Source organism: Rattus norvegicus, chromosome 15 (genome assembly GCF_021556685.1).
Source record: "Rattus norvegicus strain SHRSP/BbbUtx chromosome 15, alternate assembly SHRSP_T2T, whole genome shotgun sequence".
In the NCBI taxonomy this organism is placed as follows: Eukaryota; Metazoa; Chordata; class Mammalia; order Rodentia; family Muridae; genus Rattus; species Rattus norvegicus.
This window is the reverse complement of record NC_141548.1, coordinates 5,505,591-5,532,625: the sequence shown is the minus strand read 5'-3', so window position 1 is coordinate 5,532,625 and position 27,035 is coordinate 5,505,591. Positions and strand designations below refer to the sequence as shown.

The 27,035-nt window shown below is 42.4% G+C and overlaps 2 protein-coding genes and 1 pseudogene across 2 annotated transcripts in view; all 3 read left to right on the top strand.

The window, feature by feature from the left end:
- LOC134481935 (disks large homolog 5-like) overlaps window positions 1-27,035 on the top strand; it is a 56,661-nt gene that overhangs the window by 13,988 nt on the left and 15,638 nt on the right. The window lies entirely within an intron of this gene.
- LOC148000706 (glutaredoxin-1 pseudogene) lies at window positions 1,124-7,533 on the top strand (annotated as a pseudogene).
- Window positions 16,521-18,789, top strand: Spetex2d (Spetex-2D protein). Its single transcript, NM_001011701.1, is given in 4 exon segments — window positions 16,521-16,611; window positions 17,362-17,521; window positions 18,014-18,145; window positions 18,588-18,789. Coding segments are annotated over 4 exon segments (585 nt in total).

The window sequence follows — 27,035 nt, the reverse complement described above, 5'->3', positions numbered from 1 at the left end:
GCTGCGTCTCAGGGTATGCGGAAGACCATTCAGCCTCCTGTGATGTGGGAGATCAGAGTAGTAAGAGGCAGGCAAAGGGGACAGTTCTGTGTTAGTTCTTCTTGGCTACCATAACTACATCTTCCAGGCTAAGGATTTGCTCATGGGAGTCTGCTGTGTCACATGTGTAAAGGCCAAGCTGTCTGAAGTCTCAATAACACAACTGGCTCCAGGCTGCTTTCTCAGTCACTGGGATTTACACGCAGTCCTTCGTACCTTGTCTTCTAGAACCACACATTCTTTTCTGCCTTCATATGGACAAGGCATATTTTCTCACTCTCTCTTACTAGAGACCAGTAGGAACACATATATTGGACAGCCATGCTTATTGTCTAAACTGCTGGCGTCCATGTACAGCATTAGTGGGTACAGCATCATATCTCAGCATCTCTTACTGTAAGGGTTGGAGCAGAACTCCCACATCTCATCCTCCGTGACGATGTAGATTAGACCCATCAGATTAAATAAAGAATTGAAAAACTCTCCTGGGGGTGAGGTGGTAAGGAAATCATGTTGCCGTCCCATAAATGCACTGCTATGAGCAAGCTTCAGAAGCCTGGGGGGATGCAGCCTGCAGCAGAGACCACAGGTCTGTGGTGGAGAATGATTCAGTTCAAAACTGGAAAGGGAGAAGGATGGTTGATATTGTTCCAGTAGATCTCACTGCCTCTAAAAAGAGTTTCTTCCAGATCAGTGAATGGTTCTTGTAAAGCAGCTCCTGGACTGGACTACTGAGACCAACCATGAGCCCTCCAGACTGGTGCTTTCCAACCAACAGACAAAAGTATCCACTCTACGAATGATACACAGATATCTACACAGAATACCAGGATGGATACAGAGTTTCTTCAGTTCCATGAATGAGGGATTCAGCAGGTGAGATGGCAGCAGATAAAGGTGATTGTTGCCAACTCCCCACACCTGAGCTCCTTCCTAGGACCTACATGATTGAAGGAAAGAACAAACCTCTCACAACTTGTCCTCAGATTTTTATGTAGTTGGGTTTTTCCAGATCTTGGTCCACAGAAGCAAAGACATCAGGTTTTCCAATTCCATTTGACACGGGACCAGCACCTTCAACCGAATGTTCCTTCCTGGAAAGCTGCAGCCTGTCGGCGTGGCTCAGTGGTTTGTGAACTGCAAGTGTCCGTCTGGGAAGGTGGTCGTGTTAATCCAGCCCACCTGCCCCTATTGCAGAAAGACCCAAGAAATCCTCAGTCAACTGCCTTTCAAACCTGGTCTTCTGGAGTCTGTGAACATCACAGCCACTAACAACACCAATGAGATTCAAGATTAATTACAACAGCTCACTGGATGGAGAACAGTTCCTCAGGTCTTCATAGGTAAAGAAATACTGAAAGACCCCCTCCCAGAAAGGGAATTGTACAAGCCCAAGGCCCTGAACTATAGAAGTAAAAAGTAAGTTTTTAGATATGTGGGACAAGCTGACCCATCATTTAGACGAAACAGACCATAAAAGAAAACAAAATGCAGAAACCAGACTAAATTATGGGCACTGCTTCATGGGCCACCTGGCAGAAAAAAGAAAAAGTCCCTGACTCCCCGGAAGCCCTGACCACCATGTACTTTTTGCTAACTCACTGTTATGATTATAGCCAAAATAGGTAACATACACGTATGCCTCATTTACTCCACCAATCACATCCCTGTAACCATGCATCTGCTTCTGTAAGCTTGCTTCTGCTCCCCAAAATACTATAAAAAGCCCACCCTGGCTCTGCTAGGCGCGCCAGTCTTCCGAATTGACTGGGACGCCCACAGATACCTGTGTATCCTGATCAATAAAAATCCTCTTGCAGATTGCAGCCTGTGGACTCGGTCTGGTCATTGGGCTTGAGGATCTCCCTCCTGAGGGAAGATTCTCTCTGAGAGTCTTACATATGGGGGCTCGTCCGGGATCGGAGATCCTCTGCCTAGAGACCACCGACCACCCACCGGGAGGTAAGCTGGCCAGTGTTTGTCTTGTCCTGTCTTGTCTTGCTTTGTGACTTGTTCTGTAAATGCTTAGCTACTTGGCTTGGGTCTAGACCGTTTGTATTTGGGCGGGCCAGAGAAGGAGCTGACGAGCTCGAACTTCTCCCCCGCAGCCCTGGAAGACGTTCCAAGGGTGTTTAGAGCCCGGTTTTTCGGGGCTCAGCCTGTATCGGAAGGATTCGTGGTTTTGGGTTGGAGGAGAGAGGAGAGAGCCGGATCCACTGAAGGATTCAGACCCTCGTCGCCTCTGTCTGAATTTTTGGTTTCAGTTTGACACCGAAGCCGCGTGCTGCGTCTGTCTGTCTGACTGTTGGAATTGTTTGTCTTCTTTGTGTCCTAATTTTCTTTGAACACCTGTGGAAATTGGTTATAGAAATCTTTGTCTTGGTCTTGTTTGTCTGGGTTGTTTTCTGTGGTATTGTCGAGTGTCTTTTTGACTTTTGTTTCGTTTTTGAACTTTCGATAGACGACTGTGTTTAAAATCTTGGAATGACACTGTGTTTGAAATCATGAAACTGTTTGCTTTGTTTGTCAAGGAGTTTTACTTGGTCCTCTTGGTGCTTAACTTGGAAATAATTTGCTTGAGAAAAATTGTTTTATCTTTCTCTCTTAGCCTCCTCCCCAAGGAAAGATGCCCCTCCCTTTGCTCCCCTTGTCCAGTCTAGCTGCTGTTAACAGTTGTGTATGAAGAACTCCAGGTTAGTGAGTGACCCTGTCTGAAGCAGGTATTAACAAGAGCCTGAAAGCTTTACCTTAGATCCTGAAGAAAAATTCTCCCTGTTGCTTAAACATTCACAGCTTCTAAGGAAGGGACAGCACAGAGTAGGACAATATAGGGGCTGAGGGTGACAAGCATGCAGGCCTGCTAGCAAGCTGCAGGCTGCGCGTGGGCAGTGGCGCAGCTCAGGCCAAGTCAGCGTAAGAGGAGTTTCAAGGTGATGAGGCCGGCCGGGGTTGATGCTTTGACAACAAGAAGATAGCGTAGAGTTAGTGGTTGTTTTATGAGACTTTTGGCCCTGAAAAAAAAATAATAATTCCAGTTGCTGCCTTCAGTGACCAGACCTTCAACACTTGCTCACAGAAGGAGAGTGTTCATTAAGAGAAGTTCTTTAAGGGAGCCTGCCATATCTGCTGGCCCTATTCCAAGAGAGGAGTTGATCTCCAACATTAAGTAACCTTCCCTGTTAGTCATCATTGACATGGAGAGTGCCTTTGATCCTATCCCCACAGCAGCCAGTTCCTACCCCTGTGGTCAAAATGCCCCAGGTTTGGGGGCAGAGAAGCCCCTAAAATAGTTTCGAAAAGAATCTGCAACAAACTGTGAAGAACTTTGTTTTGCCAGTCAAAATTTAGAATTCAGGCTTTGGTTGTGGCCAAGGTCAGGATTAATGTTTTCTTTTCCATGGGCCTTTAGCCCACTGAGACAGTTTGGTAAAGGGCTGCTACTGAGGTCCTGAAAGTCCCAGGTGAACTGGTTACAATTCTTTTGTCAGCCACTTGGTATCTAGCACCCAGGTCCTAACCATCTCTCCATCCTTTTGTTATTAGTTCTTAAGTCCAGAGAGATGGTCGGTAACAGATCAGCTCCCTCTGCTTGCCGTTCTGTTTCACAGACACAAAGCTTGTGCTTATTTTTACAACAGCCTTTTTGTCCCAAAAAGTCCTCCTGGTTTAGCTGTGTGACTAAATGCTATTTGTCCTCTTCAGTGGACCTCTATTCTCAAGATTCTCTTGTTTTCTCACCATCCCATTTGAGATGCTTGTTAGTAACTGTTACAGGTCTTCTTTACCACTGAGGAAAGACAGAATCCTACTGGAGGCCAGAAAGAATGTTCCAGACATAGATGGAAGACCCTCACTCTTGACTGTTGACTTGAATACCCCTGAAGGTAGGGAGTGCTCCAGGTCTGCCACCAGGCTCCAAGGGTGGGTCTCTGAGGGGCTGGAAAATGCCCCACCAATCTGGCTAAGATAAGAAAAAGATATAAAGAGAGAAAGTTACAAAAATTTAAAGGGTTAAGCTAAGTTGCTGAGAGTTAGTGTAAGTTGCAGAGAAAGTAAAGTTGAAGTGTAGTTACATAAGTGGACAGCATCTAATAGCTGTAGAGGAAGATGCAGAAGATATGAGAGAGAGACTGAGGAAGAGAAAGAGGAAAGAAGGTAAAAAGAGCAGGAAGCTAAGGAAGAAAAGAGACAAAAGGAAAAAGAAGCTAGAGAGCTAAAGAGGGATAAAAGACAGGAGAGGAATATATACTGGCCACAGTAGTTAGGGAACCTAGGAAGACAGTACCTGGCAACAGAAGAGAATTCCTAGCTAAAGATCAGTGTGCCTATCGCAAGGAAAAAGGACACTGGGTCAGGGACTGCCCCAGGAAGAACAAGAAGGGCCTCTCCAGCAACCCGGAAGGCAAGCCTCTTGGTCCTAGAGTGCTGGCTATGCGCTAAGATAGAAGGGAAGCCCGCCCAGCTGTTTTGTGAATATGGGGGCCCAACACTCTGTGCTCCTACGCCCAAATGGGCTAGTGTCCAGCAAAAGACCTTGAGTACAGGGGACTACCGGCAACAAATGATACTCATGGACTACCCGAAGAACAGTGGACCTTGGCGTGGGCCGGGTATCCCACTTGTTCCTTGTGATTCCAGACTGCCCCTACGAGTCTAAACCCTGCAACCCTGCTCCCGGACCCCGACCTAGACACCCCCCTTCATGACTGTCAGCAGGAGCTCACTAAAGAGTGGCATAAAGATCGGACTGATCAGCCAGCAGAGGAGGTAGATGCCATCTGGTTCATAGATGGGAGCAGCTTCTTACAGAAGGAAAAAATGGGCTGGGGCAGCAGTGGTAGATGGAAACAGAGTCATATGGGCTCAGGCCCTACCAGAAGGCACTTCTACTCAGAGAGTAGAGCTCGCTCCCCTCACCAAAGCCCTTGAACTGAGAAAGAGACTTAACATCTCTGTGGACAGCAGCAGAGGGGCCTGCTGACATCTGAGGGCAAGAAAAAAAGAGATTCTGGCTCTGTTAAGGGCCCTACATGACCCAGCCAGGCCGAGGAAGAGACTCTGGTACACCTCAACAAGAAAGAAGATCCTGCTACAAAAATAGGCAGAGGCCATGATAAAACAAATGCATCAATAGACTCACTTAGGGGTAAGCAAACTCATCCAGACGTTTTCAAAAACTAAATATTATGTCACAGGTCTCAAGTATCTCGTGGAACAGATAGTGCACTGATGTATACCATGCCAAAAGGTAACTGTTTTCAGGAAAGTTGACTGTGGTAGGAGGCTCCGTGGGGAACGGCCTGGATACTACTGAGAAGTGGACTTCACAGAGATAAAACCAGGAAAATATGGTTATAAATGTCTCCTAGTGTTTATAGATATCTTTTCAGGAATAGATAGAAGCTTTCCCCACCAAACAAGAGACAGCCTCTACAATCATCAAGAAGATACTGGAAGAAATCTTCCCCCGATTTGGAATGCCCAAGGTAATCTGGTCAGACAACAGCCCTACTTTCGTTGCCAAGGTAAGCCAGGGTGTGGCCAAGTATTTAGAGGTCAATTGAAAATTACGTTGTATTTACAGACCTCAAAGTTCAGGACAAGTAGAGTAAATAAATAAAATTCTAAAAGAGACCCTGACCAAATTGACCATGGAGACTGGCACAGACTGGGTGACACTCCTTCCCTCTTGTTCTCTTCAGAGCAAGAAATACCCCTTCCAGATTCAGCCTTACCCCTTTGAGATCTTATATGGGGCCTCAGCTCCCCTGACTGTATTAGATGATGTTACTGAACCAACATGTCATAGTAATAATGATTTATATGCCAGGCTAAAAGACCTACAGGTGATACAGAAAGAAATCTGCTCACAGCTGACAGCAGCCTATGCCCCGGAGACCCCTGAGACATGTCATCAGCTCCAGGTTAGAGACTACAGCTACACTGAGCCCAGACACTCGAGCCTCGATGGAAAGGACCGTACCTGGTGCTGCTGACCACCCTGACAGCCGTCAATTCTCAGCCCTCACCAGCAGCGTACTAGCTGTTGGGGCTGAGAGCTGGGACCTAGAGGGACACTCAGATCTTCAAAAAGCTCCCTAGACTTAAGTGACTGGGAGGTTGCTAACAAGAATTTCATGTTTGCCTGTTTGCCCTGGGTTCCCTCGGAATAGGTGTAAGGATAGGCTTGATTTTTATTACAAATGATGTAACATTACATATGTTAGTACTCCTAACACTTCTTGGGACTGTGCCTCAGGGATCACAACCTATATAAGTTTAGAAGTTCTAAAAGACCTTGGTGTATAGGTTCAGATAGTGTCCAGATTAGAATCCTGATGCTAAAGACTTAATAAGACACAAAAGAGAGTTGAGAATTATTTAAGGCTATCCAGGTGCTACAAGGGCAGCACAAGGACATCTGCTGTTGCCTTACAATGCAAGGCTTATAGAGAATTCAGAACTGCCATTGACTCAGATATAAAAAGAGTAAAAAAGACTTTTTAGCTGACCTCCAAGAATACCTAACCTCCCTCTCAGAGGTAGTCCTTCAAAATAGGAAAAGATTAGACCTGATATTCCTTAAAGAAAGAGTCTGTGTGCTACACTAAAAGAAGAATGTTGTTTCTATGCAGATCAGACAGGAATAATAAGAGATACAGACTTTCAGTCATTCAAACTTTTGTGCTGAGAAAACAGTATCAGATGGTGAAAAAAAAAAAACCAGAGGTACCTAAAACAAGTTGAGTGGAAGATTCCACTCAAGGACAAAAAAAGAAAATGGGGGAATGAAAGACCCCCTCCCAGAAAGGGAATTGTACAAGCCCAAGGCCCTCAACTATAGAAGTAAAAAGTAAGTTTTTAGATATGTGGGACAAGCTGACCCATCATTTAGATGAAACAGACCATAAAAGAAAACAAAATGCAGAAACCAGACTAAATTATGGGCACTGCTCCATGGGCCACCTGGCAGAAAAAAGAAAAAGTCCCTGACCCCCCGGAAGCCCTGACCACCATGTACTTTTTGCTAACTCACTGTTATGATTATAGCCAAAATAGGTAACATACACGTATGCCTCATTTACTCCACCAATCACATCCCTGTAACCATGCATCTGCTTCTGTAAGCCTGCTTCTGCTCCCCAAAATACTATAAAAAGCCCACCCTGGCTCTGCTAGGCGCGCCAGTCTTCCGAATTGACTGGGACGCCCACAGATACCTGTGTATCCTGATCAATAAAAATCCTCTTGCAGATTGCAGCCTGTGGACTCGGTCTGGTCATTGGGCTTGAGGATCTCCCTCCTGAGGGAAGATTCTCTCTGAGAGTCTTACAATACTGCATATGCAGACGCAGCGATCTGATCTCCATGCAACAGAATGGGGAGCTGATGACCCAGCTGAAGCAGATTTGAGCTCTGCAGTTAGGAAAGGGGTGCAGGCAGAGCCCATGCCGAGAGCCATCATCCAGCCATTCCGATGGCCCGTGCCCCTGAGAGATGATGTGCATCACAGAGGATGTCACTACTTTTTGGTGATGGGGATTTTCAACAAATTGGCTTTTATTTCTTCTTTTCCTCAGTGCTAAAACTTGTTGCTGTTTGCCTCTAACCATGGGGATGAGAAGCTTAACAGACCACACTGGCTTGATTTTCCACTCTTCATGTGCTGACACGTCTCTGCCTCTAAGCCCATGTTTCCCATCCAGTTGATCTAAATCCCCATTGAATCTGTTTCTGGTTTCCCGCCATGCTGGTCAGCTGAAGTCATTTTGCAGAAGTCCACTTCCTGAATGGTTATTAAATCAATGGATATTGTGAATTTGTTCATGAGCCACACTCAGGCCTTTCCCTCCCTCCTGCATGCACCGTCCCACTTCTCCATTCACAGCTCTCAGCCAGTGTTCTCAACCTTGCCCTCCCACAACCCACAGAAGTTCACACTTGTATGAGCACGCTGTTTGAAAAATCAGATGAAGAGCTTTAGCATACTTGGTCCTCACTGTAGCCATAATAACATAGATGACAGAGCTGATGGTGCATTCATCTCTATTCGTAAAGGAGATTAAGAAAATCCCAAGAAGTTTTATGTTGATCCTAGTCAGAGTACCAGCAAAGTCAAATATGAAATGCAAAATTGCAGAGCTCTCCTACCAAGAATATCTGTATCAAAACTTGTTTGCAAAACACTGTCCTAAATAATTTCCTCCATTCACACTTTGACATTTTGTTTTGATGTCTTGCTATGACATTTAAGTATCATAGAACTGTAGGTCTCTTCTCTGGTCTCCAGTGAGAAGGACACATTCCTAATAATGATGTATCTGTAGATGACTAAAAAAGAAAAAAGAAGATCAGGATTAAAGTTCTGGGTTAAAGGTATGACTTCCTACCTCAAATATCCAGATTACAAGTAAATTTGAATTTACATTAAACGGAAATCCCTCACAGATTTCCCCTCTACTTTTGTGGTTTGGTAATCTCAGATGAAGACAATTTAACAACCAAGAATAACCTTTAGAGTCATATTCTCCTCCTCACTAATATTCTTGAACAAATGGCACACTAAAAGATCAAAAGGAAGGGATGGTTATAGTGAAAAGCTACATCTGGGTCAGCTCTAACTCTCTTAGTCAAGGTGACTTTGGATTCGCTCCTTAATGCCCATGGATTGCTCACATAGGACTCTGTAGAGTGTTGTTTCTACTGCCTCACTTTAAGCTCTAGGCAGACCAAGCCATCAGGTTTCTTTGGATTGCACATAAAAGACACACACATTAAGATACTTTTGATGAGATGGCTCAGTGGACAGGTTCTTCTAAGCCTCCTCCAAATAGGATGCCCTCCTTTTTACTCCCAACTCAGCACCTCTAAATCTGCCCTCAGCTCAGTTGCTCAGGTGCCTTTAGTCATAGCTCAGCTCCCCAAATCAGCTTATTGTGTTTCTAACCTCCTGCCTGCTACACCAAGCCCAGTCTGGGAGGCCACCAATTGCCACTCAGTCCTAGATCTCAAATGGCTGGTAGTTTTACTCCCTCTGAAGTATTAAATCCTTTCTCCTCCCTTGTGTCTCCTAGCCTGCCTGGAGGAAAACTAGAAGACCTGCCTATGCCACCCAGCTGGTTGGCCAACAGCATCTTTATTGAACTATCAGGGATCAGTGTTCACAGGAAGATTCCTGATCTAAGCATCAAAACCACACCCTACGGGACTCAACGCCTGTCTCTGGTTTGGGATAGGAGATAGAGTAGTTAGAATTGGATAATTGAAATTCAAATAATTATGATAGATATGTTACTAATTATGACTGGATAAAAGCATGCAAGAGAGTGAAAATGAGTAACATGTAAGGCAAAAGGGAAAAAGCCCTAATGCAGGAAACACAGTGGACCTGCCAGAAAGACTGGGGTCTTTCTGTGCATCTGAATTTGTACTTGACCTTTTTCCGACCACTTCTTGACCACTCCATGCACCCTAAGAAGAATAGAACAAAAAGAAAAACAAAACGAAATAAAACAAAATAAAATAAAAAACAACCAAAACGAAACAGAAAGCAAAAGAAAAAAAAAAAAACCCTTGCTAAAACAGGAGGACTGAGGGAAGATTGCTTGAGGTCTTCATTGTTAACTACAACTACAAGCTACCAATGGCTTTCAATGCAAAAAGTATTTATTATTTTACTTGAAGCTTCTGTCTGGGTCAAAGAAACAGGGTTTGGAGGCAGCACCACCAGGAAACTGGAACAAATAATACTATAGAGCTCACCACTGATTATTACCGTGGTGACTGAGGGCACAGCAGAGAATACTGGTGTGAGACAATGGGTCTTTTGGTGTTCTAGATGCTTGCAATATCTATGACTCTGAAATGAGTTAGAGCCATCCTGAAATCATGACTAAATGGACTCTTCCATTTCTTTGGAGCACAAGATCTGTCATCCAATTGACTGACTATGATTAGTACTTGGGACCTGGCCTCTGTACTAAGGCTAAGGCTTCTGATGGAAAAATCCTTCACCAAAACAGTGAATGGGCCATGGTGGTGCCAGCCAACAGCCATGCCCTGTGTCCACCCTGCAGCCTCAAGAAGAGGTTTGAAGAGGTCAAAGTTACCAACATTTTATTTGTGGCTTTGACTTGTCACTTTTTATTTTAAATAAAGTTTGATTTCTGTCATAATTCCTTCTAATTTCTTCCTCACATGAAACTTCACTTGTGACCTCAAATTCTATTCATGAAGTGTTACTTTTCTCTGGAATAGGCTAAGGTTTGTATTTTCCTTTTATACCTTACTGTGATGGCTAATTGTAGCTGTCTAAATGGTGCATTCTTGAGCAATTGACGCCATCAGAATGGCTGGCAGTCATGTGTCTTTGGCATTTTCTTGATGGCAGTTGATGTATTTGATTTAGCCCACTGTGGGTGGTACCAGCCCTAGTAAGGGGAGGAGAGGTCATAGAGAAAGGTAGCTGAGCAGATGAGTAAGCAGAGTTCCTCTCTGTTGTCAAGCTGCTGCCTTCTGTTCTTATCTCGTATTCCATTAATGATGAACTGTAACTTATGGGGTGAATAAAACCTTCACTTTCCCACAGTGGCATTTTTATGTTTCCTATAACAATAGGAAACTAACTTGAACAATCGGAATTTTCTTGAGATCTGCTCTGATAGTCCCTCCTCCTGCAGGTTTTAAAATCAATACACACAGTTCCTGGACACACTAATCTGTTGAAATATTCGCTCTGCCAACCGCATCACACTGCTTAGGTAACTATCACATTTTTTTCTCATGACAATTTTTCCTTCCTCTTTTTTTTCTCTTTAAAATTATCTTTCTAAACATGTTAGCTCTTTGTACTTTAAAAGTTGTCCTTTTTCCCATAGTAGAATATTTATATTCAAATTCATATGTTTCATAAAAGTGGGTGATTTATTGTAGTAAAATTTTCTAATCACTATTTATTGTATTAATTTTATTAATTCATCAAAAACTGACCTTATTATATTATCTACTTATCCATAAAGATATAAAAGCTTTGATTTATTCAAGTCTTTAAGGTCTTTCAGAACATCAGCTGGAAAGTTCTTATATGTATTCAGGATGGATCGTGGGTACTTCATATGTCTTCTTACTAATAGTATGCTTTATAAGTAAGCTAATCCACAGTATTTTGTTATATATTTTAAGAGTATTTTGAGTAGAATATTTCCCTGATTTCTTTCCCATGGTTTTTTATTGGTATACAGGAAAGATAAAGAGTTTTGTGTGTTATTTTGCATTCTACTACTTTTATGAATGTATTTTCAGCTTTAAGAAACTTAATTTTTTTAGAGACAAATTGTCTCTATTTAGCATCACCTCTAGCTAATTCATAGTTGCCTTTGCATTTTAAATGTTTTGATCCACATTATTTTATTTTATATTTTCAGATGATTATGAGGGGAATTTTTCCCAGATTTTCTCACGGTATGATTTGGATTGGCATAAAGGAAGGCTAAGAAATTTTGTGTGTTCCCATTGTATTGTGCTTTTATGAATGTATTTATCAGTCTTAAGAGACGGTGATACATTTCTAGAGTTTTTAAAATAGTATCACGCCATCTGCGAATGAGAACATTTTGACTTCTTCATTTTCTTTTTTTTTTTGTTTCTTTTTTTTTTTAATTAACTTGAGTATTTCTTATATACATTTCGAGTGTTATTCCCTTTCCCGGTTTCCGGGCAAACATCCCCCTCCCCCCTCCCCTTCCTTATGGGTGTTCCCCTCCCAACCCTCCCCCCGTTGCCGCCCTCCCCCCAACAGTCTAGTTCACTGGGGGTTCAGTCTTAGCAGGACCCAGGGCTTCCCCTTCCACTGGTTCTTCATTTTCCATTTGGGTTACCCAAGTTCACTACCCACCACTGATGCTTATTGTCATTGATTCCACTTTTCCTCTGGGTTTCTCTCTTGTCTCTTTTCATTGTTGCTACTCCCCCCACCCCTTGTCCATCCTTCCCTGCCTCTACCTAGGTCCCTCCATCCTTCTGCCTCCCATGATTATGTTCTTCCCCTTCTAAGTGGGTTCAAGCATCCACAATTTGGCCTTCTGACATGTTACCCTTCATATGATCAATGAATTGTATAGTGGGTCTTCTGAACTTTTGGGCTAACATCCATTTGTCACTAAATGCATCCCATGTTATGTCCTTTTCGATCTCTGTTACTTCACTATTTTCCAGTTCCATCCCTTTGCCTACAAAGTTCTTGGTGTATTCATCTTTGATACCCGAGTACTGTTCCTCTGTTTGAATAGAGCGCACTTCTTATACTCATTCCTCAGTTGAGTTGAGGTCTATCGTGGTTGTTCCCAGCATTTGACTAATATAAGTAAGGCTGCTATGAACATATTCATCCACACGTCCTTGTCATATGTGGATCATGTTTGAGTATATGCACTGAAGTGAGTGTTAAAGCTGGGTCTTCAGGTAAAGCTATTTGCATTGTTCCCATTATCCTCCACATTGATATCCAGAGTGGCTATACAGCTAGTAATCGCACCAACAATGGAGGAGTGTTCCACTTTCTCTACATCCCACTCTCTCAGATGTAGGGTTGGTAAAACTCTTCTCCGAATCTGTAGCTTGCTGTTTTGTCCTATTGGCAGTGTCCTTTGCTTTAAAGAAAGTTTCAGATTGTTGAGATTTCATACATTTACTGTTGATCTTAGAGCCTGACCCTTTGGTATTGTGTTCTGAAAACTTTGTCCTGTGCATATGTGTTCTAGGAACTTTGCGACACTTTCCCTTCTATTAGCTTCTGCATGTTTGGTTTTATGTGGATTTCCTTGATTCACTTGGACTTCAACTGTGTAGAGAGAGAAATGGATCCATTGGCACTCAACTACATGCAGACCACCAATTAGGGTAGCATCATTTCTTAAAATGCCTTCTGTTATGTACAAAATCCTCAGTCATTAGGGAAACACAAATCAAAATAACCCTGAGATTCCACCTCACACCAGTCAGAAAGGCTAAGATCAAAAACTCAGGTGTCAGCAGATGCTGGCGAGAATGCGGAGAAAGAGGAACACTCCTCCACTGTTGGTAGGATTGCAAATTGGACAACCTCTCTGGAAATCGGTCTGGAGTTTCCTCAAAAATTGAACATTGCACTGCCTGAGGACCCAGCTATACCTCTCCTGGACATATAACCAAAAGATGCTCCAACATACAATGAAGGCACATGCTCCACTATGTTCATAGCAGCTGTATTCATAACAGCCAGAAGTTGGGAAAAACGCAGATGCCCTTCAACAGAGGAATGGATACAGAAAATGTGGTACATCTACACAGTGGAGTACTACTCAGCTATCAAGAACAATGACCTCATGGAAATCTTACAGCAATGGAAGGAACTAGAAAATATCATCCTGAATGAGGTAACCCAATCACAAGAAAACCCACATTGTATGCACTCACTGATAAGTGGACATTAGCCACAAATCTCAGATTACCCAAGATGCAATCCACAGACCACATGAAGCTCAAGAAGGATGACCAAAGTGTGGAAGCTTCAGTCCCTCTCAGAAGGGGAAACAAAAATATTCACATGAGGAAGTATGGAGATGAAGTCTGGAGCAGAGACAGGAGGAAAGGCTACCCAGGGACTGCCCTAACTGGGGATCCAGTCTATATACATCCACCAAACCCAGACAATATTGGTGATGCCAAGAAGTGCGAGCTGACAGGTGCCTGATATAGCTGTCTTCTGAAAGGCACTGCCAGAGCATGACAAATACAGAGGCGGATGTTTGAAGTCAACCATTGAACTGAGAACAATGGAGGAGGCAGAGAAAGGATTGAAGGAGCTGAAAGGGTTAGCAACCCCATAACAACAATAATACCAACCAACTACAGATCTAAGAGACTAAACCACCATTCAAATGGTACACATGGACAGACCCAGGGCTCCAGGAGCATATGTAGAATAGGATTGGCTTGTTGGGCTTCAATGAGAGAAGAAGCCCTTGTTCCTGCGAAGGCTATATGCCCCAGTGTAGAAGAATGTCAGGGCAGTGTGGCAGAAAGTGTTGGGTGGGTGGGAGAATACCCTCAGAGAAACAGGTTGAGGGGGATGGAGTAGGGGGGATATGGGTGTGAAACAGAGAAAGGCTGTAACATTTGAATGTAACTAAAAACATATAAAGAATAAAAAAATTTAAAAGGCATAACAAATGCAAAAGGTTGGGTTGCCATTCCATAGTCGTGATGTGTTTCTTCTGTGAGAGCATACTGGTTAACTCACTTCTCTATGACTGTCTTCTTATTTGAAAGTAAATAATGGGATCATCTGTGGAGTGGTTGGTAAAAATAAAAGCATTGCCTAACATGAATAGGTTCCTCCAGAGCATGTGCTTAACATTCTAGGTATAGAGCAATTAGCTGGGGGGATTAAAAACAAAAACCAAACAAAAACAACATCAATGATTAAAATAAATTTTGAATGCTGGGATTAAGGTGTGTGCCAACTGCGATAGGCTTTGTAGATATTTCTAATAAACAAACACAGGTCCTGTCACAATTCTAGCAGTTGCTAGCAGAGAGAGCTGTGAGGTAGTGTGTTCTTCTGCCTTTCCAAGATACCCCATGGACTCAGGCCTGCATCCAGTGAGCTGGAACGTAGAGCAGCCTAGTTGAAACTCCTGATGTGTTGATTACCTGAGACCATATGAGTTAACTCTCTTTTTCATGCCTGTTTTTCTTATTTGAAAGTAAATAATGTGATCATGTGCGGTGTGGGTGGTAAGAATAAAATCTTTAACATGAAGAATAGGGCCATGAAGAGTGTGGGTAACATTCTAGGTACAGAATAAATAGAGGGAATTACCAAAGAAAACAATGGGAATTCTAACAACAATTGCAAAAAAAGAAGAGAAAAAAGGAGAAAAAAACTTTATGGGTGCTGGGATTAAAGGCATGTATCAACACTGACCAGCATTGTAGGTATTTCCAATAAAATATTAACAAACAAACAACCCTATTATTCTTTTAGCAATTGCAGCAGAGAAGACTGAGAGATCGTGTGCTGCTGCCGCCATGCCAAGATTCTGTAGCAACAACTTCCTTGGTGATAGGAGCCTGTATGCAGCAGGCCCCTTGGTGTGCCTGTCATCTCACAAAAAGATGCTTCAGTCATCCAAAAGATTGGACTCCAGTATACTTCAGGCCAGGAAAGAAGCCAGCTAACATGGGTGAAAGAAGAAAGGAAAAATTACATTGGAAAAATCTGTGCCTTATTTGGAAGAAATGACCCTAAACTTCTGAGGCGTCCATCATCTCCACTCCTCTGTTTTGAGCTTTGCATAGCGATGCTTTCCAACTCCAGGTGGGAGTCAGAGGCAGAGCCCTTCCCAGAAAAGACATACATGTTTTTGTCTCTTACATCTGTGAGGTTAGGAGGCGTCATAGCACAGACTGAGCACACCTAGGATAAGAACACAGAAGCCACAGATGACAATGCCAAATGGACTTTCCCCTGAACTTATGGACCCACTAAAATTGAGGTTTAACCTGACCTCAGGCCCTTCGACTCCCTCCCCATCCTGCTGATTCTTATGTTTGTTAGGAATAAAGTATCAAGGGGCAACCCCCAATATCCTCATGCCTGGACTTGGAAATTAAGGAAGACAGATATTGGAGAAGTGATGGCTATCGGGCTACAATGGAGGAACACGCAGTCCAGGTTGACCTTTACTCACTGATGACCAATTTAATTGTCTGAGTGTATTTGAGAAAGGGATGATGTCCAACTTAATATGTAAAAGAAGGGACAGAAATTTATGATTTTATATTTGTCCTGTATCTGATCCCCTATATTCCCAATAAAAGGGAGTTTTTATTGCAAGAAGTAGGATTATTAACCATTGACTTTGTGAAATACATGGACGTGTATGTCGAAATAGTCCTGGCTATCAAGGAATGCACAATAAGCAAATATTATTCAGGTTTTATAAAATTAAAAGTATAGGAGAAATATATTGGCCTCTAGGAAACAGGGAAACTTTGGGAATTGGACTGTATGTATGTGCATCGTCTCAGGTGTAGATTTATTATTGATAGAAATCTCCCTCATTTATGGTCCCTAGGGATTTGGGTACTAACAAAAATCTCTTCTCCAATTCAGGGTTGTAACCAACTCTCCCCATCAAAAGCATTGATGACATCCGATGAAGCAGAGAGAAATATCTAACTTTGGAGAAGTTACCAAAGGATATTCCCCGGGTCACAGGAGAGGCTGCAGAAAAGGGCCCCATAGAAATTGGTTGCTTTGGGGAGAGCTGGGTAGCAGGTAGGCCATAGAACTTCCCAGTGACGTCATCAGTAATCTCTTCCTTGGACAATCTCTTGTATCTAAGAGAGCACTAGAATCTTCTGGGACGTCACCAGTGTTGTGGTGACACCAACTGCCTGTGGAATTCTTTCAGTGCCTTTTGGGTTCGCAAACAGGCATGTTTCACCAGCTGCTCAAGCTCGTTCAGAAGGAGAGGGGAGACCAAGGAGAGACCAGACCGAGGCAGAAGAAAGCTGGCCTCCTGTCTTGTAAGTACGGAAGAATGAAATCATTCTGGGGAAGGCACAGTGAGTACTAGGTAGAGTTGGGGAACTTCCTCCAGGAGGCAGGTTTGAGCTGAGCCTTTCAGGAGTCGGCCTTACAAGCAGGAGCCTTGGAATTTGTCAATTGCAGACCAAGAATCAAGAGTCCTGATGATTAATTTGACAGAGAGCAAGGAATTGGCAGGCCTTCAGCTTCTTTTCTATGAGCTTTTTAATTTCTACTGCCAAGGAATGCCAGGAGGAAGCCCTATGAGGATAACAATGTGCCCATTCATGGTTGGGAGTTGAAGCACTCCATCCTTTAGATTCCTGTAGGGTACTAAGTCTGTGATGACAACAACAAGGAAGGATGAACCCCCTAGTCATGAATTGAGGTCTCAAACACTTTGGGCTTGAACACACGATTAGGGTTTGATGGTGCTGTGAACTCCAGGAATGACCGGCTCCACGTCTGATATCTGCTGACAATGTCCCAAATCTTTATATCTGAGGTAGATTCTATCTTTCAGGATGAGGGATCATGTAATAGTGAGTGAGGCTTATGTATGGCAATGGAGGTTGGAAAGAGGGAAATAGCTTAAGAGTCCACATTAGAGAGAGCTTTTCTTCTCTTTCGGGGATTCAACAAGTCTCCAGCCTTTCCTCTCCCTCAACCTCCTTTTTGAGACTCAGAATGGTCTTTTCTACCCATGGGCTATCCAATATGTACATTCACTTGTGTTTATCTATCTACAGGGTTTATTCGGAAGGCATCATCAGAAAATTTCATCAGTAACCATGAAAAACGTATAAAGAAATTGGAGGAACTAAAACTTGAAATCCAGAAGTGTAAAATCGAGCGGGATGAACTGTCTCAAATCCTGGACCTTTATGTCAATGATGGTTTGAACTACAGGTAGTCATTATGCCCTGTAACCTACTGACTGTCTTGTGCTCTCTCTGCTAAGCCAAGATTTCCTCACATCAAGAAAGTGTTTCATCTCTCATCCTGGACTTTAAGGAGCCTTGGCAGGTGCTGGCCTGTGAGAGAAGCTAGGTGCTGTGTGTTTAGGGTCAACCTCTCTTGTACTTGACCCTGAGCTCCTTGGAGTTGGATTGGATTTTTTCAACAGCTGGAAGGACCTTGTCACACTTGCTGCATCTAAGTGTGTGAATGAAATGCCTGAATGTCATCACTCTTACTCTGATTTTGGTCGTTATACACTGATTCTATGGCACCTCCATGATTAAGTTGGCATTCTAATTATGTTTGTATATGGGTTGGTATGTATGGATGGATGTGAAAGTATTTGAATTTTTTATTGGGTATTTTTTATTTACACTTCATCTAATTGTGAAATCATGAGTTCAGACAGTTATTTGTTCCTTGGGTCATATTCTAACACAGGCTGAGTGTTGAATTGCCAATGCTTAAATCCCAACATGAGATGAGAACGATGGATATGCATAAGATAACCAAGTGGATAAGTGATGCCATGGAGAAGTACAAGGAGCTCATGCAAGAGAACAATTCCTACCGGTGAGTCACTGACAGAAAGGAGACCCCAGCACTAGGCGGGAAATACTTCTGTCCAGCTATGACTTTGAAAAAAGATCTGGGATCCATGAGAAACACATGGGAAGATTGTATAGCTGCTGAGTCTTCTATCAGCCCTCAGAGGGGATTGGCCCTCTACCTGCCAATGACTTTAGAATACCATGAACACATAAGCACCCATATGCACCATTTCCTCTGCTTTGATGTATATATACCCTCTAGTGTCAGGATTTTCTGATGTACTTTGATTCCCATGGAGTGCGGACTCGGGATTTGACCTGCCTCTAATTGGTGCTAACATGTAAACTGTGGCTCTAGTCTGGAGATGCCTGGGGATGGGGCCCTTGAAGGGATGATTGTCCTTGCAGGAGTGGCAGGCAAATAGAAACTGCCTGGGATTTACCATTATTTGTTTTTGATTCAGCATCAGAAACTTCCACCTCCTGAATGAACGCAATGAATTGAAGAAGAATGTAAGGATTTTGATGAATGAGAACAGAAAACTGCTGGTGGAGCAGACTGAACTGCAAGCATCCTGTGAGGAGGGAAAGAGGTTCTGTGAGGAGGCCAGCAAGACCATCTACACCGCAGATATTGAATCCTTGTGTCCTGTTACTTTTGAGTAAATCGAATGTATCCTTGTGAATCAAACAGTGATCTCGAACTCGTCACTCTTAAGAACCTTCTTTATTGAAGTGTGATGTAACCATCTGAAATCCCACAGCTCTCAGGCAGAGATGGATCTCTGCATTCTCACAGGGATTGGGCATCATAATGACTTCCCAGTCAGACTGAGATACAAAGACAATTGTACTTTCAGTGTAGATTGTGTGTCCAACTCTGAATACCAACTTCATGATGAAAAAATTACCAATGCTGTATCCTTATCAAATATTTAGCAACCACTTAAATATACTCTTTTGTGGATGACAGTGTTGAACATATTAATGGAATATTCATCAGGTTTTCTATAGTATCTCCCAGGAAAAAAAAACAATATTATAGGGAGTATAGAAGCAGTCATGAAACAGAATTGCTTGCTTTTGGTTTCCTTCAAACATGATATCAATTGTAACTGCACAGAAGAGATAATAAATTGCAAGACCTTTCAGGGGATAGGGTTTTTATGATTGGTTGTTTTCTTGTTCTTGATTAGGATGATGACTTTTGTTCTTGGCAATGTTCTATGTTCCATTTGCGATTTCAACTCAAGCAGACCACATAGTTTACAATTCAGTTTCTAGATTTCTTTAAAAGCTGGACAAAATATCCAGGCAAAGGTGCCCTATGAGTTTTCTCCTTTGTTTTTCCCTCCTTTGGGAGCTTTTGTTTTTGTTTATTATTGTTGTTGAATTATTTTATATTTATGAGTGTTTTGCCTTCTGTAGGTCTGTGCATGTTATTCCCCAAAGGCCAGAAGAGGTCATTGTGTTTCACCTGGAACTTAAGTGACAGAGGATTGTTAGGTGCCCTGCAGGTCTTTTGAGAAACAAATTCTCAAATGAGGAGCCATCTCTCCAGCCCCTACCATGGACATTTGTCCTTCATCATGTTCCTTATTTGTGGCAATGGATCATACCTGAACAAAGTGTTTCTTGAGATATGTAGGGAAACATTTATGGGGTCTGCATGCTAATTATCTAAACTTCCAGGCATCTATGTGAAGTTTTTTAATTAGGGTTTCACTGCCGAGAACAGATACCATGACTAAGACAAATGTTATAAAGGACAGCATTTAATTGGAGCTGGCTTAAAGGTTCAGATTTTCAGTTCTTTTTCATCAAGGTGGGAGCCTGGCAGCATCTAAGCAGATATGGTGCTGTAGGAGCTGAGAGTTCTACATCTTCATCTGATGTTTGCTAGCAGAATACTCAGTTTCAGGCAGCTAGGATGAGGGTCTTAAAGGCCAGACCCACAGCGAAACACCTGACCCAACAAGCAAATACCTACTCCAAAGGAGCCGTACCTGATAATAGTACCACTCCCTGGGCCAAGCATATACAAACCTTCACATTCCACTCTGAGGCTTCCAGAGGCTTCTTCAAACCTATGAGACTATGGGGGCCACATCTAAACATAGCACAATGCAAAATCCATTAGGTCAACTTCCAGAATTCCCATAGTTCATAGCAGTCTTAAAAATGTTCAGTGTAAAGTTGAACGTCTCATCTGAGATCGATCCAAGCACTTAGCTGTAACACCCACGCTAGACAGGAACCCAGCTGGGTAAACTTTAAACTCTGCATCTCCATGTCTGATGTCAACGTGGTCTTCAGATCTCCAACTCCCTTTTGATCTTTGTTGATTGCAAGAAAAGTTTCCTGCTGTGCTGGTTGCACTCCGTTTTTGCAGCTTTCCTCAGTAGAGAGTCCATGGCTCTGGCATCTCAAACATCTGTATGTCTCCAAGGCGACTTCAATGTTACAGCTTCTTCCTTCAATATCTGGGACCCACACATGATCTGGGCTCCTCCGAAGAGTTGGGGTCACGTCTCCAGCTCTGCCCTCTGTAGCACTCTAACCTCAGGTTGATCCATACCACTGAAGCTTCTGTTCTTGGTGATCATCCAGTGGCACTGGAATTTCCAATGTACTGGGGTCTTTCACTGCAACTAAGCTTCACCAGAGCCTTCCATAGGCTCTTTTCGTGGTGCCTAGTCCCAGATTCTTTGCATGACCTCTTAAGTCCTGGGCCATCAAGAAAAATGGAGTCATCACCTTCACTAATGGCCTTCCATGGCATATCACAGTGTCAAGCCTCACCTCCTCTTCATGACCCTTTCGTGTCTTCAAAACCAGTACCAACTGGGTGACTGTTAGACTTTACCAAGGAGAGCTGTAGCACCAGGTTCAGCCTTGGCTCTTTCTATAACACAGCTTCTTTGTGCTCTCAAAAAGCACTCCCCGTAAGATTTTACCACTTTGATGCTGGTCTCATTTTAATCGGCACTAATTTCTTAGCTCCAGTGAACCAGCACCAATTGTCCAGTAGTCCCTTCTATTCTCTACTCTAAAGCTTTGTGGGCAAAGCTGCTGACTTCTGATGCTCGGAGGTGCTGGAATTGCTCACCTTGTTCTATGATACCATCACTAGCTTCCTCTTTTCCACTCCTTCCCTGCCTCAGCTTGCCTCTTCTTGATCTTCCTGTGTAGATTGACCTTGAACTCAGATGTTCATGCCTGTCTCAACGCCCTGGCAGTCCCCTACATTGGGGAAATGATCCTTCAGAGGACGGTGAAGTTAGGGTTTTACTGCTGTGAACATATAGCATGACCAGTGAAAGTCTTATAAAGGACAACATTTAATTGCAGCTGGCTTACAGGTTCAGATGTTTAGTCCATTATCATTAAGGTGGGGGCGTGTCACCCTCTAAGCAAGTATGGTCCAGTAGGAGTTATGAGTTCTACATCTTCATCAGAAGGCTGCTAGCAGGATACTAACATTCAGGCCTTTCTCTGACCCCAGATATCTTAATCAAGCAACTGGCTTTTGAAAATGCTAATACAGTAGAGAAATTCTGTCTCAAAAACCAACCAACCAACCAACCAACCAACCAACCAACCAATCAGACAAAGACATTAAAAACAGCAACAACAAATGAAAGAAAGAAAACACCAATGCATACTCTTATGTGACCTTACCACCAAGTTATTTCTGAATTGTAAATAAAAATGCCTATAGTCAAAAGCTGTGCAGAATTAAGACAGGTGTTCCCTGGTGGTCCCAGCTTGGGGTTGGGAGGAGACCATTACAGACAGGGGTAGAAACAAGAATGTAAATAGAGGAGAAGTCACAATGAGGTAAGAATCTTTAATGGCCATGTGAGTGGGCTAATTGGAGTGAAAAGCAACCCAGACAAAACCATGGCAAATTATACAATGGAATTATTGGAGAAATATGCATAATAGTATAGAGGATAGCTATCTGCCCAGTTCTTGTGCTAATTAAGGATTATCATAGACCTTTTATCCAGAAACTAAATGGACAAAGGATGGGCAGAAATCCATGGTTGGGATCAAATACTTTCCACCACACAAAACCAGATCCAGCACCTAGAATTACAATCTTCCCAAGCCCAGATATCTACAGACCAGCATAGAAACACAACCAGTAACAGCCATGACATTAAAATCTTTATTAGAACCCATCAACACTATGACAGAAGGCCCTGAATATGTCAACATGACTGAAGAACAGGAATAAAAAAGACTGTAAAACAGAATTTGCAAATATGATAGAGATCTTTAAAGAGAAAAATAAAGAAATCTGTGAAAACACTAACTGTGGAAGGAAATGAATGAAAGAAACCTAAACAGAGAGATGTGGATGAGTAAAATGGAGGAACTCAAATAGTCTCTCAGAGGCAGACCTTAATAACAGACTCCAACAGATGGAATAGAGAACCTCAGGCATTGAAGAGATGATAGAAGGAATGGATACGTAGATAGAGGAAATCTTAAATCCAAAGGGAGGAAAAGAGTGGAGGGGGGAAAGGAATAAAGGAAAAGTAAAGGAAGAAAGGAAGGAAGGGAGGAAGGAAAGAGGGAAGGAAGGAAGTCAATCCTGGAAGAAAACATCCAAGAAATAGGATTTTTCTGGAAAATAACAAATATAATAATAAAATGATAAAGAGAATAAAGTATATAGGACGGATGAAAATAAACTCAGGGCAAAAGGAAATAAAATAAAAACAACCAAAAAAAAAACATTCTCAACAAAATCATAGAAGAAAATGTCCTTAACTTAAACAAGAGACTCATCAAAGTAAAAGGAGCACACAGTATGAAATAGACTGGAGTGGAAAAGAAATTCCCCTGGGCATATATTACCTAAGACAGTAAACATGGAGAACAAATAAGTGTAATAAAAGCTGCAAGGGTAAAAGTACTGGTAACATACACAGTCAGTCCTCCCATGAGAATCACACATTACTTCTCGCTACAGACTCTAAAAGCCAGAAGAGCCTGGATAGATGCACTGAAGACTAAGAGACCAGACTAATAAAGTTGGAATTTAGTTGACCCAAGTGCCTCTCTTCTTTTATCACATACGATATTATTAGATACTTCCTAAAATTGCCTTCAGAGCTTCTTTGAGGAAGCCTGAGGAGCTTAAGACCTCTGATAAAGTATTTTGTACAAAAGCACCTGCTTGCTTTTTCCTTATTTCTACTACAGCAGGATGGAGGCAAAGTTTTTTGCAAACTACTTTTAATAAGTAGCCCACATCATAGTTAATGGAAGAGAAAAAATATTAGGATATGGGGGAAGAGGACCTGTTCAGCAATAGTTCTTCAGGAAGGAGCTTGTTTTTCTTTGGCAGCAGTTCAGGACAACAGCAAGCAGCAAACCTGACTCCGGAGGGGATTTCACAGGGAGAAAAGCAGGAGTGTGGTGGAAACATTGTGGCAGCGGCTGTGCAGACTCAGGAGCTCCTGCTCAAGCTGCAACAAGGCACCCTGTGCTCTGAAGCACAGCAGCTTAGCCAGTTAGCTGGAGACCTGGCTCTCCCACTGCCCGCCTTACCTGGAATCCGCACAGGATACAAGAGGACAAACAACTGTGCCCAAGCTGAGCAGGCAGCGCAAAAGCACCTGTGAAGGACTTGCAGGCACCACCTTAGTCAGCTTCATCAGAGCAGAGAGTCTAAAGTCTTTTCCTCCTTCAAGCATGGCACCACAGCCCATTTTCTTTCATTCCCTGCCTTTATTTTGATGGCTTCTACTTCCCTTCATAAGTTTGTCATTTAGTTTCTTTTCTCTATCTTTTTGTTTCTTTGTTTCCTTCTTTCAACTAAAATAAAGGACCAGCAATTTGATATTTCTAACCTAATATTTGTTGTGGTTTATGCCATGCATACTTGCACATTAAAAACATTTTTTCTTACATTTGCCTCACATTAATCGGACTCATTAGCTTAGCTCAATCTCGGTTCTTGGGTTTTCTGTGGTGAGTGAATGTTGGGGTGACCTCATTCCCAACTCCTGATCCTTGTGCCTCTAAAATCAAATGCTTAGGAATTTTCAAAGTTTTCTTTGCCTGTGGATATGTGTGGGTGTCTGTGCACATATGTGCCACAATTTTCAGTTCATGTTTCTTCTAGGAGTCCCAGGTATTGAACTCAGATAATCATACTAGTGCAGCAAGTTCTTTACCTGCTGAGTACCTTGCTGCTATTGCACAAGAGGGTGTGTGTGTGTGTGTCTAATTTTCATATATGCATATACCATATATTGTGCTTATCTCTGCCTCTCAATACTATTGTCCTTCCTTTCCTCACCTCTTCTATCATTTCTTTTTATCCCTCTGGACAGTTTCTCTTTGTTCACATCAGTTTAAAATGTAGGAACACACACACACACCGTTTGAAACCAAATTAAAATGAAAAAATAAAAATATGCAGTCTTTTTGATCAGTACTCCTTAGCAATAGCTTTTCTTTGATTTTTTATACAATTGATATATAATAATTAATGGGCAATCAGCTTGAAATTTTCCCTTAATGATTATATCCTTGGAATTTTCATAAATGTTTCATGAATGTTATACTATCTACAGATAAAAATGTCAACTTTTACTTCCTACAGTGACAGGCCTTAAATTATCACCTTCCTCCATTCTGACCACCGCAGTCTGCTGTCTATAAGGGCGATCACCACTTAGTGCTCAGTGAAAGGGGAACAGAAGAGTGGTGTTGTTCTGACCCCTTCTGGCCAATGGCCCTTATGTGTTTGTCCTGAAGAAATGTGGATATGTTTTGCTAGGTATTGGGTGCCACCTTGTGGAAGTGAGAATTTAGTGCACCTGAGCGATGTCTCCTCCCACAGTTGCCTTGGCTGGAGGAGACCTGAATCAGCCCAGTCACAAGCACTCCTCTCTCAAAAGAAACCCAACCTCAGCTTTAAAGGAAACGGACACTTAATTTCCAGTGATATTGGTGCACATCCATCACTCTGGCATAAGTCCAAAGGACTTTCAGAAAAATGAAAGGGCACTTAGCACCATTAGAAAATTCATGCCAGAGTCTTCTGTCTAGTCCAATGGAACAATGCCTCGAAATACCCAGCCATGCTGTGAGTAATCTAAGGTGATAGCATATTTCATAACGCCCTAGTAGGCACTTAATTGCTTGTTTGTGGTTTTAGGACACAAAGAAGAAAGTGCCTTTCATGGTGGTGGTCCACTGTTACTTCAAGAGTTCAAGCAGGAGGGCAGAGGCAGGGAGTAGAACATCCTTGTTTACATAGATAGTTCCATGCTAAATACAAACAAAAAGATCTTGGATTACAAATACAAAACTCAAAATGAACATGTCATTGCAGATGTGTGTCCCTTCTGAGTGCACAGGTTAAAATCAAACTTTATCATACCAAGAGAACATTCATAAGGAAATTGCTGGAGACACCAGGCAGATTAGAATAGAAGTAATGGTGCCGGAGAGGTGGTTCCACAGTTAATACTGGCTACTGTTCCAGAGGTCGGAGTTCAATTCCCAGTAACCACACAGTGGCTCACAAACATCAATAGTGAGATCTGGCGCCCTCTTCTGGTCGGCAAGCATGCATGCAGACAGAAAGCTGTATACGTCATAAATCTTAAACAAACTAAAATAAAAGTAAATAGGTTTGGAAAGGTCTGTGTGTTTTATGTAAAAAGTGCAACTACATCTACTGCTATCCTGCATAGATATCCAGTGTCCTGCAGTGTCCTTCTATTTCTGATAGTTCACCCATCACTTCAATATCTGTGACCAGTGTTACTTATGAAATACTTCATCTAAGTTATAAATGTACCATTGTCATTCAAGCCTGGAAATATTAACCCTTTGAAGGAATGTATAAAGAGTTTTAGTCAGTATGTTGCCACAGGATCCGTCAGGGGTTGGAGAGATAGTTCAGGGATTAAGAGCACCAACTGCTCTCCCAGAGATCCTGAGTTCAAATCCCAACAACCACATGGCTACTTACAGCCCTCTGGTATGGGATCTGACGCCCTCTTCTGGTGTGTTTGAAGATAGCTACAATGTACTCACACAAGTAAAAATTAAATATTAAAAAAAAAGGAAAAATGTGACCTCTCAGGATAATCTGGCAGACGTGACCATCATGGACTTGCTGGGTGAAGCAGGGTGGCCTTGATCCTACAGGAATCTACCTACTTCTTTATCCCAAGTACTGAAATTGGCACTTTGAGTCACTATGCCCAGTTGTGAAGAGTCCTTTCGTGGTTGTGGTGAGCAACTTTGCTTATCATTTCCCTTCAGCCAATTCTTTCTATGTAAATGAGACCATGTCTGTAGTGTCTGGTTTCAGGTGAATTCTGATTGGCTGTGTGATTCTGACATTTTTGTGGCTCCAGTTGACTAAAGAGGAACCCATCCACGTTTTTCTAGGTCTCTGAGTGTTTTTACCTCTTTTAAAAATATTAATCAATCATGCTTACTTAAACTATTGTTTATCAGAAATTTTTAATGGGAATTTAAAAGAAATCAGTAAACAACCAAATCGATTTTCCTATTCTAGCCATATAAGCCAGCTGGACTTTGTAAGAAAAATGATCTAAAGCATCAGTGTCAAGGACTACAGAAAACTGCCACCCACAGGTAAACTGCCACAGAAAAGTGACTACAGCACGGCTCTGTCACTCATACCAGACAACCCAGAATAAATACCTGGGGCTTCAGCACTTTGTCTGAGTCACTGTCATTGCCCACTTCACTATTGTTCTTCCCGTCACGGTGCACATTGTTCCTGCTGCTTCCATTTGAAGAAATTGCCTCATTTTACCTGATGAAGAAGAAAGAGAAAATCCTGGGACTCTTCATACTGGACGTCCAGAAAGAGTTCTATTTCCTGAGCATTCACTGTACTGGGT